Below are 17050 nucleotides of genomic sequence, written 5' to 3' on the forward strand. Positions count from 1 at the left end.
AAACATCTGACATATGTATGGGGATGGCTCTTAATATAAAAGCTTACATTGGTGGTGTTTACTTTTTGTTCTTTTCCTGAAAAGCTGTCATTAAATTTATAGCGTGTATAATGACTATGCTGACTTGCATTTAAGGAAATATCGTGATACACGTGTGTCGCCTACTAGAATGCAAGTACCATAAGGCAGAGATTTTTGTCCATTTTGCTTTCTCCTGAAACCTCGGCACCTTACCAGAGCCTGGAATATAATCGGCACTCAATAAATATTTATTCAATAATAAACATTTTTAGAAAAATCATTAGTTTTAATTTACTTAATTTAAAACTTTAAATGACAAAGTTATATACACTATGTCAATTTCAATACATGTCCCAACTTGCAGAATTCACTATCCTTGACTATAAAATGTTAAAATTTACATTGATAATAAAATTTTAGAGAGAAAAAGCCTCAATCCTTAAAAATTAAAATAATGACTATATAAATCATTCTTGGTCAAAGAAGAAATAAAACCTTAAATTTCAAAATACATAGAAAAAGAAGAAGAAGAAGAGGAGGAGGAGGAGGAGGAGGAGAAGGAAGAAGGAGAAGAAAGAGGAGGAGGAGGAGGAAAAGGAGGAGGAGAAGAAGGACATTAAGATATTAAAATTTCTGGAAGTATACCAAACTAAATTCAAAACCAAACTCATTGCCTGAATTATATTGTCATTGAAAATGATTAAAAAGTAACTGAAATAAATGAGCTAAATAATTCAAAAAGTTTGCTTTATTCCTTCTTAAAAGAAATAATAAGTTAATGAGGTAAAAATAAATATATTAGAACAGAGAAATAAAATTATTAAATATATTAAGTGGCAAAAACCATAAAATATACTAACAGGTTGAAAGTCTCAATGAAATAAATGATGTTATGAAAAAAATACAGCAAGTTTCCAAAATTCAGTAAAAGAGGAAATTTCTCCTTTCCCAAAGATTTCCATCTATTGGAAAAGTTGAAAAAGGTATCAAAGAATTACTCATAAAAAAGCATCAGTCTAGATGGTTCTAGGGATGAGTTGTTTTAAATCTTGATGAAGAGATAATTCCTAGACTATAGAAATTGATATAATGCATAATAACAGATGAAAAGCTACTCAAATTATTTTACAAAGGTTGTGTAACTCTTCTACGTAAAACTGCTAAAATTAGGGGGAAAATCCTTAGAGATCAATTTCCCTAACAAGTAGAGGTACAAAATCACAAATGAAATACTTGTAATCCATGCCCAGCTTTATCTTCAAAGAAAAAACAGCTTGTGAGTTAGATTTATTTTTTCAGAATTACAAGGGTCATTCAATATTAGAAACCCTATTAATATAAATCACCTCATTAATAGAAAAAGAAGAAAAATCATATAACCATCTTGATAGACAATTAAATGCCATTTGAAAAAACTAACAAAAATCTCTGGTTTGTTTACACACAAAGTAAAGCTTCTTTTTTTCTGAAGTATCATAAAGTTAAGAGACTACTGACGAAGTTAGAAAAAAATTCTGACTGCTACCTGACAGTAAAGGCTTAATAATCCTTCTATGTCAAGAACATTTAAAATTTAGAAGCAAAGAAGGCAAGCACTGAATAGAAAAAAAAAGAAAATTCATAAAAAAGAAGAAATATACATGACCAATAAACACATGAAATGCTTAATCTCAGTTGTAATTTAATGAAAACAAAATAATTGATATGAGCTATCAAACTGGTAAAAATTAAGAAAAATGAAGACACTCAGTTTTAATAGGTCTGGTATGAAACCTATACAAAACAGACCATTAAGATCTATTAAATACATTACTAAATATGCTGTTGGGGAGAATATAAACTTATCAGCTTTTCTAGGGGCATGTTGGGTAACTTGTAGCAATTAAAATTTTTTTCATAGCCCTATGTTACATAATTAATATCTTATACTGATTTATGATAATGAAATAATAACATAAGAATGCAAAGATTTATCTAGATGATTATTTATCTATAATTATTACTTCACTACTTACAGGAAGTGATGAAAATAACTTAAACATCCAACAATGAAAGCGTGATTAATGAATTAGTGGGTTAAATGTTACATTCACATTTTTGTGGATTATTTAATGGCAGGAAAAATGCTCACAGTATAATAGAAAGTGAAAGAAGTAGGTTAAGTAATAGCATATCCAGTAGGGTCCCAATTTAATTACTACAGGTGATATGCACGCATGTGTGTGTGTCTCTATAAAATATGCCAAAGCATAAAGTGTTCATTTATTGCAATGGTTGATGATAGATGATTTACATTTCTGCTTTAACACTTTTACCCATTATGTAAATTATTACAGTGAGCATGTATTACACTTATAATAAAAATGTTTAATGTAAAAGGCAAAAAATCATAACTTCAGGAAAATAAGAAAGACTAGAGTATGGCAACCATAACCACCTGGTCTTCAGAATACTTTTGTCTACATAATTGTAACTTTGCTTCAGGTGTTTATTTAATAGCTACATAAACCACCAACTGCTAAACTAAAATTAATGAAAATATGTGCAAATTGTGTACCTATCTACCTGTATATCAACATACATGTACACACTATATCGATATTCAGGTAGAATCAAGAAAAGTAAAGTCTGGGACATTCATAATGTTTCAGATGTGATGTATTCAACATTATTTACTCAAAGAAATGATTGAACCCCCACATCTGAAAGAAAAATCCCACGTGAAATCCTATAAATGAAATGGTAAACCAACCAGATATGGAACTTCAAGTCTAGACTATAGGTTTTTGACCTTTTAAAATCATAATCCAGAGGAATATAATTTACATTATGAGCTAGCCGATATGTGTATGTGTGCACAGACTGGATATAAAACAAGAACTTCACCAATCAACACTCATCTTTACTACCTGCCATGGCCTCTGATAGAGCCTATTCTATTCAAAATCTTAAAAATGTCAATTGTGACTAATTGGTTTTATGGTCACCCAATAAGTTGTGACACACAGTTTGAAAAACTACCCTCTAGGGCAGGTCTCACTCCGTAATTGGGACAGACGTGATGCACCAAGGCTCACATCCTCAAAACGAGAGGCTGGGCCAAAAAAAAAAAAGGATCATCATGAAACATTATAAAAGCTGCTTTATATTTGCTTAGAAATTACAAAGGGCAATCGGAGTAGCTTATGTGGAGTCAGAATGCCCTAAATGCAGGCAGAAGGGAAGCCCAAACACACAGGGAAACCTTGCTGAGATAAAAGCAAATCTACTGTTTTCATTGGTTAGTCCCTCTTTCCTATGCGTTTGCTTATCCATTTTTTTTTTTCCTGGTACAATTATTTCTAAATATCTCATTACATTTGAAATTATGTTTCCTGTCTGCCTTTCCCACCAGACATGAACTCCTTATTCACTTCTGAATCCTTAGAGTCAAGTAAATTTCAGGCACAGAGACAGAAAGAAATTTGCCACCAAATTAAGGTCTAAGGAATTAATTGATAAATGAATAAATGAAGAAACCATGTGCTTTGAAATTTTATTCTTCAATCTTGGGGCCAGAGTGGCACAACATAAGTGAAATGGGTTTATTCTTTTCCTTAATTAATGATAGGACATTAACAGCTTTTCTTTTTATTTTGGAGATAAGATCCTCAACAAAGTTAGGAAAATTGTAAGAGCAACTTTCTCATTGAGCAACTCTACCGTGGAGTCGCTTTCTTACCAATGAGACAGTGGGGCAGTTCTCAGATTTCTGATAAATTAAATTTATGAATCAATTAAGTGGAAATATTGAATGTTTAAAACAAAATTTCAGTTCTTTCCTATTTGCTTATCAACTTTTTAGTCCTCCATCATCTTGTATTTGAGGACTAGATTTTTTTTAACCTTACATGTATACATCTATAGGTAGAGAAAGAGGCAGGTTATCTACTTCCTGAAACTGGGAAATTTAAGAAATAGTTCTAGAACCACACGTAAACCACAAACTGCTAAAATCCCATAGCATTTTTTTCCCCCAATCGCCAATTTAAGTATTATGTTAAAAGATTTCTTCCGGCCATCCTTCATATGAATGGTGAGACCATGAGTGCTTCCTCTGGAGTGTGAGCTTCCGATTCCCTTATTACCACATACACACCCCTGCTGCAGTGCTGCCTGACACTTTAAACCTGGGAAGTTACTGTAATGGGAACTGCATGGAAAACAGGAAACCTGGTCCATACTAAACAGATGAAGAAAGGAAAAGTAGCTGATACATATAAAAAATTATAATTAGAATAGAGCTGCTATTCAGAAACAATCTGGAACTCTGACAATTAGTGATGTAGGGAAAACAAAACTGAAAAATAGAGATTTCTCCACATTGTTTGGGGGTATCCATTATCATAGAGGGAGCCAGAAGGTTCATTAGAGGAAAACCATCAGATCATGACAGGGAATGTCTTTCTCATACAACATTTCCTACTGTTTCTCTAAAAGGAGAAATTTGAAAACCATGTCTTTGGGCACACACCCACCCCTTCCCTATAATACCCCCGCCCCCCCGATACACCCAATACATGCACACGCACACCGACACACACACAGGGACACACACACACACACACACACACACACCAGTCAGGTTTTCCTTCTTTGTTGTTAAGCGTTGATGCAAATGTGGGGCTTGATGTACACTTAGAATAAATTGCTAAGTATTCTGTGAACGAATAAAGCAACAAAGGAATAAATGATAGCAGAAAATCTATTTCTCTCATGTATTGCTTTGGTTTTGCTGTCTAGGGAATGAAGCTATGTCTGAGTGAAAGATGACACAGAATGAGCTAAATCATTTGAAGAAAGCTTCATGGAGATAAAAACCAAGAACTCCATTACTTTACAAAATTCTTATCTTGAAGCTGGAAAAGAAACTATTTCTCAATTGTTTATAATAACAATGTTATACCAGTTCTTCCTAGATCATTTACTTGAATAAATGGAAAGTTTTCCTGTGTCTGGATGAAATCACTGGTATCAACTTTTGCACTTTCTCATAGACACTGTGAAAATCAGCACTGTGATTTCAAGCCTCAGAAGGAAACACAAAGAAATGAATGAATTTCACAGAACAGTAAAGTCACAGACTCTGATATGTGTCGTTACAATTGTATTCAAAAGTGGTCATTCTTCTTGTGGAGAATGGCAATTTCAGTACTGCTGTGATTATTATCATTTTAGGGTTCTCTTTTGAGTGTTCTTCGTATTTCAGAGGAGATATTTTTGTGAGTTTTCTTTTCCCCATAACACCACACTCGTTACTATTCAATAAGAACCACATGATGTTAAGCTCTTGAATAACTCTAGGTTGAAATTTTTCTTAAACTGAAAGGACAAGATGGCCGCCGCAGCGACCTGATTGGCTAATTACCCCGGAAGCTGTGAGAGGGGAACGTTTTGGGCTCCAGGATCTGAATACAAACATGGCTCGTGTGGGGTTTTCACTGCCATCCAGGTTAAGTGTTACATGTATTCTGAATGCCAGTTCAATGGAATTCCATATCTTCTATTCCACAAACATCTTCACTTTTAAAAATTTAGTACCCAAACTTAATTTCAGGATTTTGAGCTCTGCTAAAATAAAACGTATCCAACTGATTTTAAACAGCTTTGAGAACCGTTTAGGAAATCTGGAATTCATAGGCGTTTCTGCTATGGTTTTTCCTATATTACATAAAACGGTCATTTCTCCCATTGCAGTAGAAGAAAAGAATGTGATTATTATAGAAGTTGGAATTTTGGGTTTTAACCATGATCCAACACAAACGGCTGTGGTTTAGGGGAACTTAGCCTATTCTAAATTCGACATCCTGAGCTGGAATTAATTGTTCATTAGAAGGCAGAAAGAGGTTTTTTTTTTTTTTTTTTTTTCACTCTAATGTAAGTAGAGCATAGGGTTGACATATTTTGGGGAAAAAATGTGGTTTTGGACTTTCTTCTTCTGCTTCTTGGTATTCAGGGTTGGGTTTAAGCCAGAGATAGGCTAGCTTATTTGATTATGGCAAAAAACAATGATTTCATTTTGACTTTTACAGAGATCTCATACTATTTAGCATTGGGTTAAAAAAATGTCAAAGTGCTAATTAAAGAGTAGTTCCACAGAGGCAAGTCTGTATTGTGCTTATAAGCAAATATTCAGAGTTTCCCTTTCTTTCAAACATCTCATGTAAGAAAAAGTAAACAGCCTGCTACAGCCACGCTCTTTCTCCTTCTGTTTCCACCAGGAGTTGTTAGCACAGGTTAGAAGATCAGCTTGCTAATGGTTGTGTGACTGTGGTGCAGAGTCTTAAAACCTTAACTTTCTCATCTGTAAAATAGGACTAAAAATACCTACCTCCTGGATTTGTTGCCTGGAATAATTTATATAAGGTAGATAAGGTGTTCTTTCTTATCTACCTAATTCATCTGTCAGAGTCAGTACTGAGTAAGTGATGTCATTTTTGTCATTCATCGGGCTGTAGCATAATTTATTGAGTAAATAATTTGTATATATTCTCTTTGTATTCCCCTCTGCCTCCTATTTTTGAAGTCATTAACTAGACCTGACCTCGGTATTTCTTTGCTTCAGGGTTTTTGTACAGCTGAAAGCAGAAGCCTCTTTCTTCTGGTCTTTGGTCTTTGATTTTAGCATAAGCTCATTAAAGAGATTAGCTGTGCCCCCAGGGTCAGGGATGAAAGGAAGGCACTTTTGAAGAAAAAGTTTGTGTGTGGGAGAGAGGGAAATAGTTATTGACCTTTTGACCAACGGACTTTGCCAAAAGTGTCTTACAACGGGGGCCAGACAGTCACCACCTGAAGGGACTGTGGGTACCTCAGTGGTAACCAGAGTGTGCATGACCAGAAGGCCTCCCTCCCAAATGCTTTGTGTGTTGTATAATGTCCCAGGACCCTAGAATAACAGAAGAGGTTCAGCTCCTCTGAGATAGAAGGGTTATGACTGAGATAGAAGGGTTATTTGGCTAATGGAATATATGATTTCTAAAAACCTCAGTATGTGCCCCATTTAGAAAATCTTCACATTTGTTGAACACTTACTACATGCCAGACACAATTCTAAATGCTTTACATGGAATAATCATTTAATTGTCACGATATTTATATGAGATCTGTGAGAATGAGATCCTAGTTTGAAAAAGACTGAAAGGTTAAAAAAAACAGCCCAAATGTACACAGTCAGTAAGTGACCTAGCCCGGATGTGAACATAGGCAATCTGATTTCAGGGTCTGTGCTCTCACACATGATGCTCAAATGCTTCTCACACCTGTGACATTAATAAGTATAAAATTCAGGACATCCGCAGGTTTAGAAGGACTGGATGGGAAGACAGGCATAGTTTACATTAGCTATCTTCAGAATTTTAGTCCCCACATGCTCCATGTTAGTTGCAGCAAATGGCCTTGGGCCACAGCCACAGAGGGCAGACTAAGAAACAGAACGCTTCCTTTCTGGGAGGTGAGGGCTGGTTCATAGGAGAAATCAGTGCCACTCTCAGGATCAGCGTAATGCCCACAGGGAGCCAGTCAGATTGGGGAATATGGGGAATTGGCTCCATACATAAAAGTGCCGAAGAAACTTCGGGCTGTGGAGGGACACCAAGGTCTCAGCCATGGGCCCTTGCCCCTCCAGGTCATGAAGAGATAGTTGCTGGTGGTAGAACCCATTAACCCTTCTCGGGCTCCTTCCTCCCACACTCACCTTATAGTGCCTAATTTTGCACTTCATTAGGGTGAATCAAATATCTTCTTTAAACAGAGAAGTCTCTTAAGGAATGTTAAGAGCCTTAATGGGTTAGATTATTTGCACCCTCACCCTCCAGAAGTGTAGCTGAGATGAACTGAGAGAAAGGGAACTTCGAGGGAGGAGGGGATGGCACAGAGAGAGAACTTTGGATTCCTGAACACTCTTGGGGAAAAGGTGCATCTAAGTGGGGTGCCATGATGGGGAGGTAGGGGTGATTAAAGTTCAGGAAACCTGGGGAGATACTTCTAAAGACTGGCAGATCAGAAGGGGCTAGAGAAGATCTCAAAGGTCTATCTAGGAAGGAGGGAAGACGGGAATTTCCTTCTCTTCTCCCTAGCTCAGATGGTCTCCTGCTCCTGGGCTCCTCGGTTATCGTCTGATTGGCACCAGGCTATTGGATTGTAGTGGGCTTTTGTAAGACTGGTTTGGGACCCTGCCAACCAATCATTTTCTTCCCCCCGTAGGAAAACCATTCCCAGTGCCAAATTGCCAATTTCTAAATGGTTTCTGAAACACAGTTTATTTCTATGTTGGGGATTGCCTATAAACACATTGCCTTCTTTCAAAATGATTTACCCTATGTTTAAAAGCTAGAAATTCACTCATATGATCCCCCATCTAGCCAATATGTCAACACATTCTCATGAAAGCTACATTGAAATATAAAGGACTAAAACGATCAAAGAAAAAAATCTTCTATTTATTTTGTCCTCCTTTTCCTCAAATTTTCACTATTTCCTGAAATCAAAGTGAGCAAGTCCCAAATTCTCAGCTGGTATTTGATGCTTCATCAACATCAAGTTGATCAAAACTCATGCCCTTCTGAGATCTACCTAATTCGTAAACATAATGTGTGTTCTTCTCTTCTCTCTGCCTTAGTACCCCTCCCACTCCTCAGTTCAGTTGTTCTAGGAAATCAGGGAAAACACTAACCTGTTGATGGAGGGACGTACTGGGAAGGAAATGTTTATAGAGCTAATGAGGGCTGGTCAACTGAGAAGGGGTTGGTCATCCTACGGTAGAAGCTAAATTACAATAGCTACTAGTTGGACACATTTGATGGTTCTAATTCTTTATCTCCATCCTTCAAGATTTTTAAAACAGATACTTTCTTTAAAAATTATGATACAATTGACCTATAACATTTTATTAGTTTTAGGTATATGACATAATGATTTGACATATGTATATAGAATATATTTTTATCACAAAACAACAATCCATGAGGCTATACTTAGAGCAATTCTACCCAAAGAAAGTCACTTTTAGTCCTTTCAAAGAATTCTGTTGCCTTCCTCTGGGCCAAATTCCTAGGTCTGGGGTGAATCAAAATGTCACTTGCCTACCTAAATAAGTAGCCAGAGGTCTGGTAATTTCTCATGAATAACGCAGTAAAACCATCTGGGTGCCTGGGATAGCTTAAAGATCCGGGACCAGCAGACAAAAATAAATCTTTCTCCTTTTACCAATAATGGCAGCAAGTTTAAGATTGATAATAGGTCTGCTTTTTCTAATGATAAAGAGGAAAATACATGAAGGGAAAGGTCTTTTCTTTTTCTTTCCTTAAAACTCAAGATGAAGAGAGCTTATACTGTTATTAATCAGAAATTATGGTAGACAACTCTGAACCATGCCCAACATCCCTCTTCCCTTCCCCTGTTAATTAGCACCTTGATCTTCCTATGGGGACTACCTCTTCATCTAGAACCATTTATGCGATTTGTGTAGGCCTGATTCTACTTTGTGGTTCCAGGGTGATCTCGTGACCTAGTTCTGGCCAGTAATGGTACTGCATCTTTCTCGACAAGGGAGTTCCGAAGTGGGCATGTGACCCAGGCTGAGTCAAGAAGCCATTCAGGATTGCATCGAACATCAGTTCTAAGACTTCCTGGATGTACTGGGGGGGTTTATAAAGGTGTTGAGTTGGAGCTGCCACTGGTTGTCTCACTACCATATGAAGGAATCCCTGAGAATGGTGCCTACAAAGAGAATAACGATGGAGCTGGATCCAGCTTTGCCTGAAGTCAGATATACCTATGGATTTTAAAGTTATACAGGTCAACAAAATTTCCCTTTTTGCTTAGGCCAGTTTGAGTCAGATTTATGTTCTTTTGTGACCTAAGAGCCATTGACTAATCTAGAATTTTTCATCAGTGTCCTTAGTTGTTTTGTTTTGTTTTTTTTCAGATATCTTTAAGGTGCAGAGAGGGAAAATACAGACAACTCAATTCTGGTGTTGGACCATTGACAACAGGAACTCATTTCTCTTATCCCTCATATTTAGAAAATAACCTTCTGATAGTTTTTACACTTGTGTGGCTATTACACATTCCATCTTAAATCCCTTTCATAAGATGGTTAGCATGATCGCATCTTGCTCTCTCCTCTGACTGCAGAATTCACCAGATGTGTCTTTCTTGTCTAGACAGCTGCCAACCACGTTTCTTCAAGTTGGCTCCTAGGCCATCTTCAGAGTGAGCGAATCTTTCAGAGTTTCAGTTTCCATTTATTCACCCAACCATCACCTGAACCAATCCCCTTGGCCAGAAAGGTACATGACCCTGTATTCTACGACAGTGGTATTTTCAGTACCTCCTTCCCATCTATGAATCTATAAACCCCTTTCATAGATAGAAATTCTAATTTAGCCAGAGAGTTAAAAAGAGGAGGAAGCATACGGTATATTCCATGCAGCTCTTGAAAAAAGACAATAATAAAGGTACTGATATTTTTAGAAAACTCTGGAGCCATCCCGTTTCTGAAATTACTTGCAGAATCTTCATGCTGCTGTTAAATAAGCAGATCATTTTTATCTGCTAATAAAAAATACCCCAGTCTGTTGCCAGAGGATTGTGATCGTCTTAACAAGTTTTACAGAAAATAACATACCAGGAGATAACAGGTATTATGTTTTCTTTTGGCAAATATTAACACTTAACGGCTAGCATATCTTGCTTACTTAATTGGGCCTATAAAAACTCGCCAGGCCATTTCACTTCCCAGCATTGAAATTCTCTCCACTTGTTCTTTACAGCTTTTCAGAGCCTCCCTGGGAAAACAGCTCCAGAACAGGCTGGCTGAAAAGATTTTTAAGGTCTCTTGTCCATATTTACAAACCTTGCAATCTGTGTGTGTGTTCATTTATCTGAACACAAATGAAGTGAATAAATCAGAAGCTCCTTTGGGAAAAAGAAAACCACCAAGTCTATGAGAAAAGGAACCAAATCTGCCCGCTGAGGCAACTCCTAAATGACTCTGTGGAGTCCCCTGCAGCCCTGGCCACACACCCTGCCTTCAGCAGAAGGAACTGCTGCTGCTGAGCTCGTCGAGAAGCCAAGACGTTCTCTACTACAGAATTTCTCACATATGTTATTGTCCTTTTATTCATTTTGCCTCCGTTGTCTGTATTCCTGGCTAGACGGTGAGTTCCTCCAAGGTAGAGATAATACTCTATTCTTGGATTGGCACCTGGCCTATGTGAAAATTTGATCAGAGCCATAGACAAAAGAGAGAAAGAAGCAAGGGCTGTGGAAGCAAGTGGGAACCCAAGAGAGCAGTGGGGAAAGCCTTCAGCTTGGAGCCACCGGACAGAGAACTGCCTATAGGATAGCCTGGGAAAATGAGAAAGTCCGAGGTAGGCCAAGGATAGAATTATTAGTCCCAACGACAACAACATATTTTTAAAAATAGTCATAGATCTTACTAATCTTTCCAGTGATTGCTTTACTAATTTTGGCTTTGAAGACTTCTGTGAGCCTACTTTTATTCTGTCTGGTCAACTAGAAGTAGCTCTGAGGTAACTTATCTTCCTAATTTGCTTCTCCATAGTTCAGAAGCTTCCCAGTCTAGGGGGACTCTAGAATATTTGTAGGCCTCTACATCTGCAGTACTAGGTCCAGGAAGTTCTGAGTCCACAAAAGTCATTTTTGATGATGCTGGTCCATGTCATGATTTTGTTAGAGAAATTGAACTATTTTGCTTAAGGCAGTGATTGGAATCAATGTCCTATTTTTTTTTAAAGATTTTATTTATTTATTTGACAGAGAGAGATCACAAGTAGGCAGAGAGGCAGGCAGAGAGAGAGAGAGAGAGAGAGAGGAAAGCAGCAGGCTCCCTGCTGAGCAGAGAGCCCAATGTAGGGCTCGATCCCAGGACCCTGGGATCATGACCTGAGCTGAAGTCAGAGGCTTTAACCTACTGAGCCACCCAGGTGCCCCTCAGTGTCCTATTTTTAGAATCGTGGGCAGATACCTTGATAATTACACAGAGAAGCACCTAGCCACCCTCCCTTGGGCCACACGCTTCTTTTTTATGGGTTGGTGATCCAATTTTAACAAGCACCCCCCGTGATGCTGAAGACCAGACAGATCAGGAACCACAGTCTCAAGAAAAGCAGCCTTGTTAGGTCTGGATGACAAGCAGGGATAAAGTGCTAACTTTCTAAACTTGCTCTCCTAGATCTATCCAAAAGTAGCAAGACCACAGTGTGATTTGTCAGGCCTGCACTGGACAAAAGATACTAGTGTTTTCTCTTGGCTTGCAGAGAGATAGAGAAAGGGCTGAGACTCTCCTCCCTGGTTTGGAGTCTCTCAGGTTGTCACAGAGAGCACTAGGCTTTTATGACAGCACACTTTGCAAGCATCCCTTTGGGATGCCTTAGTCCCCACTCATCTCAGAAATGTAAAATCACTTTTGGCAACACTCAATACACTTGAGCATGGGAAACACAAATTAAAAGAGATACTTCTTTACTCCCTAGATTGTCTGGTTCCACATTTGTTTGGAATAAAACCAGAATCATCAAGATAGAGAGGACTGGAGTGGATGGGTTATCTGTTTCAAGTTTGGTGAGGGTCAGGGAAAACCTGAAGTCTCGTGAAGTTTAAGCATTTTCAACCTTTCCACTTGGTGTAAGGAGATCACATAAAATAAGGTCAAAACAACCAGGACTGTTTCATCTAAAATTACTTGCCTTACTTTGCTTCTAGTTGTTTGTGGTGATGTTGAGATGGAGGACTTTTCCATGCCCTGGACATGGTGGTCTGTTTTGGTTATGGTGGAAAAACTTCCTTATTTTTATTGCTTGTTTGTTTGATCAAGGGAGCAGAGCCTTATGTATACAGTCTGTCATCAAAGTTAATACATTGATCTCAATTAAGTTTAAAATGAAGTGAATTGTTATCTAAATCGTTATTCTGGGGAAATCTTTCTCTTCCGTTACCAAGAGTCGAAGCGACCCGTTGCCCCATCACTATAAATGCCATTCTGTTTAATCCTAACATCTGTAATAAAACCAACAGAAAGCTCTGTGTTATGACCTCTAGTTACAAGTGCCTATCTCTGGACGAGGCCAGAGCCATTTGGTCGGAGACCGCCAATCCTTATTTTGCATTTCTGATTAAATGCCATCGTACCAGAAGCATCTACCGAGCCGAGGAGTGTCAGGGGCTCTGCACACCAGCGGCGGGTACTGCGGCTGCTTCCTTTCAAACACTAGCACAAGAGTGGGAGGTGCCACACGTGAGAAGCCACAGCACTGAAGTGAGAAACGGAAGGAATCCGCCTGGTTGCTGGACTCTGCTCTCCCAACCCTGACCTTGTGAGCACATGAGTGTGAAAATAAGGAAAGGAAACTTTCCCTTAATAGATTCGTCCTTCACAAGACCTGGTGTCTTTAGTGGCCACCAGGGATAAGAGAGTTCCTTGTGTGGTTCTCAAAGCAGCACTAAAAATGGTAGTAGGAGGCAGTAACCATCAAAGAGGGTGAGTGAGAGCCGGCTTCACGGCAGGGACATCACTATTACAATGGACATCTCGGCTCCAATAATGTGAGTAACGAGAGCCGAGATTTATTGAATACCAAGTCAGTGGCAGGCACCTGCTCTAAGTATGTGACATGTACTTTAATCCAGCTCTAAGCACTCTCCTCTGGTATTTTTGTGAATGCTCCAAAGTTAAGTGTGTTTTGTCGGTAGAGCCGTGCCTTCTTGAAAAAGACAAGAGAATGAATCATGTCTCCTGGAAAAACCCACAGAAGCTCTCTTTAGAGGTCACAGTCTTCTTTCCTGCTCACAAATGTTGAAGGATTTGGCAAAATACAAAAGCTGTTCTTATCTCAAAGTAAACGTCTCTTAGCGTACTGGTGAGATGGGCAAAATGGGAATTACGCAGATGCCATATACACACAACTGGTGGCTCGGAGGATGACCATTCCGAGATTTACTTCTAATATCCTTTCCCAAAGGAAAGATGGTTTGCGGCGCATGGTCTGTTAATGCTTGCCCAGATTCTGAAACCCAAGCAGCGGGAGGCAAGGATCAAGGTTCAGTAGATTCCTTGTCCTCTTTAAAATAGCGACCATCTGCTCCGCCCTAACACGTTGGTATACAAGTCCAACAGAGAGTAAATACGAAAGCAATTAAAATAAACTACCGTGCATTAGTGTGGTTTGATTTATGTAAACAACTTCTGTGGGACAAGATGGCTGTGGTTTGGGTAATGCTCGTATCTGTGAAACTCAAGTAAGCTAAATATAGCTTGGTATGTATAGAACATTCTTAGCCATGTTCTTCTGCTAGAAACTATCTCAGTTGAGATGAATTCAATGATTAGAATGAGGCCCAGACTTACCCAGTGAAGGTCATAATCTAGCCTCGATCTTCCCTCGTCGTCCTCATATAAGGTGAATCCTTCCCTCCGGGCCTGATAATACTCTTTCCGCAACTTCTGGATGCGGTCCGTGCTCCCACTTGCAGGCCGGCCACTGTGGAACATAACCATACAAACACACTCACATGGCGTACATCATCCTGGGAAGTCACTTTCTGGTCTTATTAAAGGAGCTGACATCTAAATTGGGATGATTCAACAATGTGATTCAAATATGCTAGGAAAACTGTAAAATCAGTAATAAAAGTGAGCAAAAAAAGGTCTTTATATAAATATATTTAGCTCCAAGGGTCAAAACATTTGACTTGGGATTAACAAATTTCTTTTGAGTGAAAAGGTACTGTAAGGTCTTGACCTTTAGAGCAATTAAAAGAGCCATCTCTCTTTTCTTACAATCATCTGCACAGAATTTGGCTAAATTTTAATGTAATTATTTCATTTTCTCCAATAAGAAGCTGCCAAATTGAGACCAGTTGTTCGACCTGAAGATGGGAGGTGGCATGGAGTTGGCGTGCGCCAGTGTTCATGTCAGTGACACTGATGCACTGCTAAAGTGGGGGGTAGCGTACATGTCAGCATATGGGCCCACAGGGCATAGGGAAAGCAAAGAAAGCAGAAGCCATATCAAGAAGCAAAAAGAAAAATTAAAGAAATGGGTGATAGTGGAATATTCCACCTTCATTACTTCATTACATTACTCCCGATTCTCCTCTCTCTACTCTAGTCCCTTCCTTCTCTCAGGAATTACAGTTTCTCAGTGACTCATCCATGCAACCCCAAACTGGTCAGCCAGTGGCTCCCTTTTAGCTTGGATTAGTCACGATCGTTTCAACAGAACCAACATCATGGGATACAATTCAGGGCTAGGAAATAAGAGGAGAATGCTAGGCACATTTCAACAACCATTCAACTTCTTTGGTTCATCTGAGACATAACCGAGTGTCCTATTGAGCCAGAGCTTGTGTTAAGATCTAGGAAAGTGAAGATAAACAGTTCATAGTCCTTGTCTGCAAAAAACACATGGTCTGGGAATGAGGGGACTGAAGGGCATACAGAAGGCTACAGTCCAGGTGCTACAACAGCAATCTAATAAGGGACTGTGGGGACAGTGACTGCTTAAACTATCAGAGGGAGAGCAGGGCCATGGAAGAAGATTATGGAAAGCTCCACAGAGGAGGTGACACCTTAGCGAGTCTAGAAGGATATATAGGGGTTCAACAGCTGGACAAGTGGGAGGAGGAAATTTCAGGTAGAGGAAATTTCAGGTAGAGGGAAGGGCGATGCAGCCGACAGAAATGAGAAGGAATCTCGCCTTGGGGGAACAGATGGAAGTAAGTCCATGTGGGCAAGCAGTGATCTTCAACTTCTTCTGTCCTGCCTCACACACACACATCTCAGGCAACCCATGTTCCCTTCCCTTTCTCATTTAGGGAGCGAGTTAGAATACAAACGAGTGCTGGTGACTTTAGGGATATATTGAATTTACTCTAATCAATGACAGAAGTATATCACCTGCAAATTTGGGTACTTGAACTCAATTCATAGCAACATGTAATCGTACGGACACTTGTGTCTGATGGGTAGGTGAGGATCACTGCTCTGGTAGACAGGGTAGATGGGAGGGGGCAGTGAGGAGGGACAGGCGAGACTGAGAAGGCAAGAAAGGGACCCACTGTGAAGAGCTGGGCATGCCAGAAGATTCCCATGTATTACCGTGGAGTTGTAAGTTTAAAGGAGACTTCACATTAAAGGAGATACCGGAAAGCAACAGAAAGAAGTCATCTACTATTTGGTGAAACAATTTTGAAGCTAGACTTGTAAACTGTGAAAAGAAAATGGTGAGTGAACATCTTTTGGAGGAAAAGCATTCTTCCCCAACTAGATCGTAAGTTAACTGGTGATGTCTTACAATATCTCTACAAAGTTAACATAGGGTTCTGGGCTTCCTATGCGTTCCACAGACATGCAGCAGCCCACGCCTTTTATTAAAAAAAGACAAACCCCTGGGGATCACATATTTTTATTTTTCTTCAATATGTATTTAAAAACACTCAAGACAGTTTTGTTTCTTTACTAGGCTTTTCTTAAAGTAAAAGTTTTTCCAAGAAAAAAGTAGAATGAGACCAGAAATACGGAGAACATTCTGGTGGTTGCCAGAGGAGAGGGAGTGGAGAGAGGGGCAAAATGGGTGAAGGGGACTGGGAGGTAGAGGCTTCCCGTTATGGAATGAAACAGCCATGGGGATGAAAGGCACAGCCACATACTCGACGGTACTGGAACAGCATTGCGTGGTGACAGACAGGAGCCACACTTGTGGCGAGCACAGTACAACACAGAGTGGCTGAATCACTTTGCTGGACACCTGAAACTAAGGTAACACTGTGCGTCAGCTACACTCAAATAAAAAAAAAAAAATGAAGAAATTTTTGAGCATTTGAGAAAGATAATAAGAAAAGAAAAAATGGAAGGTCTGCTATGCTTTTCTGAACAACGTGAGGGCAGGCGAGGCAGGCCAGGTCTCTGAGGACCAGCTTCCTTTCCTCTTGAGGACCGTGAGCTGTCTATGGCGCCCGTGTGCGGTGC

The 17050-nt window shown here is 39.2% G+C and overlaps 1 protein-coding gene across 1 annotated transcript in view; it reads right to left on the reverse strand.

Moving 5' to 3' along the window:
• The window catches only part of PARD3B (par-3 family cell polarity regulator beta), a 1020734-nt gene that overhangs the window by 81383 nt on the left and 922301 nt on the right, over positions 1–17050 (reverse strand). The window contains exon 21 of the mRNA XM_032859992.1: positions 14429–14561. Coding sequence (XP_032715883.1) covers positions 14429–14561 — 133 coding nt within the window. The remainder of the gene's footprint in view (positions 1–14428; positions 14562–17050) is intronic.

The sequence above is a fragment of the Lontra canadensis genome, unplaced genomic scaffold, assembly GCF_010015895.1.
Source record: "Lontra canadensis isolate GAN:19392208 unplaced genomic scaffold, GSC_riverotter_1.0 scaffold18, whole genome shotgun sequence".
Taxonomy (NCBI): domain Eukaryota; kingdom Metazoa; phylum Chordata; class Mammalia; order Carnivora; family Mustelidae; genus Lontra; species Lontra canadensis.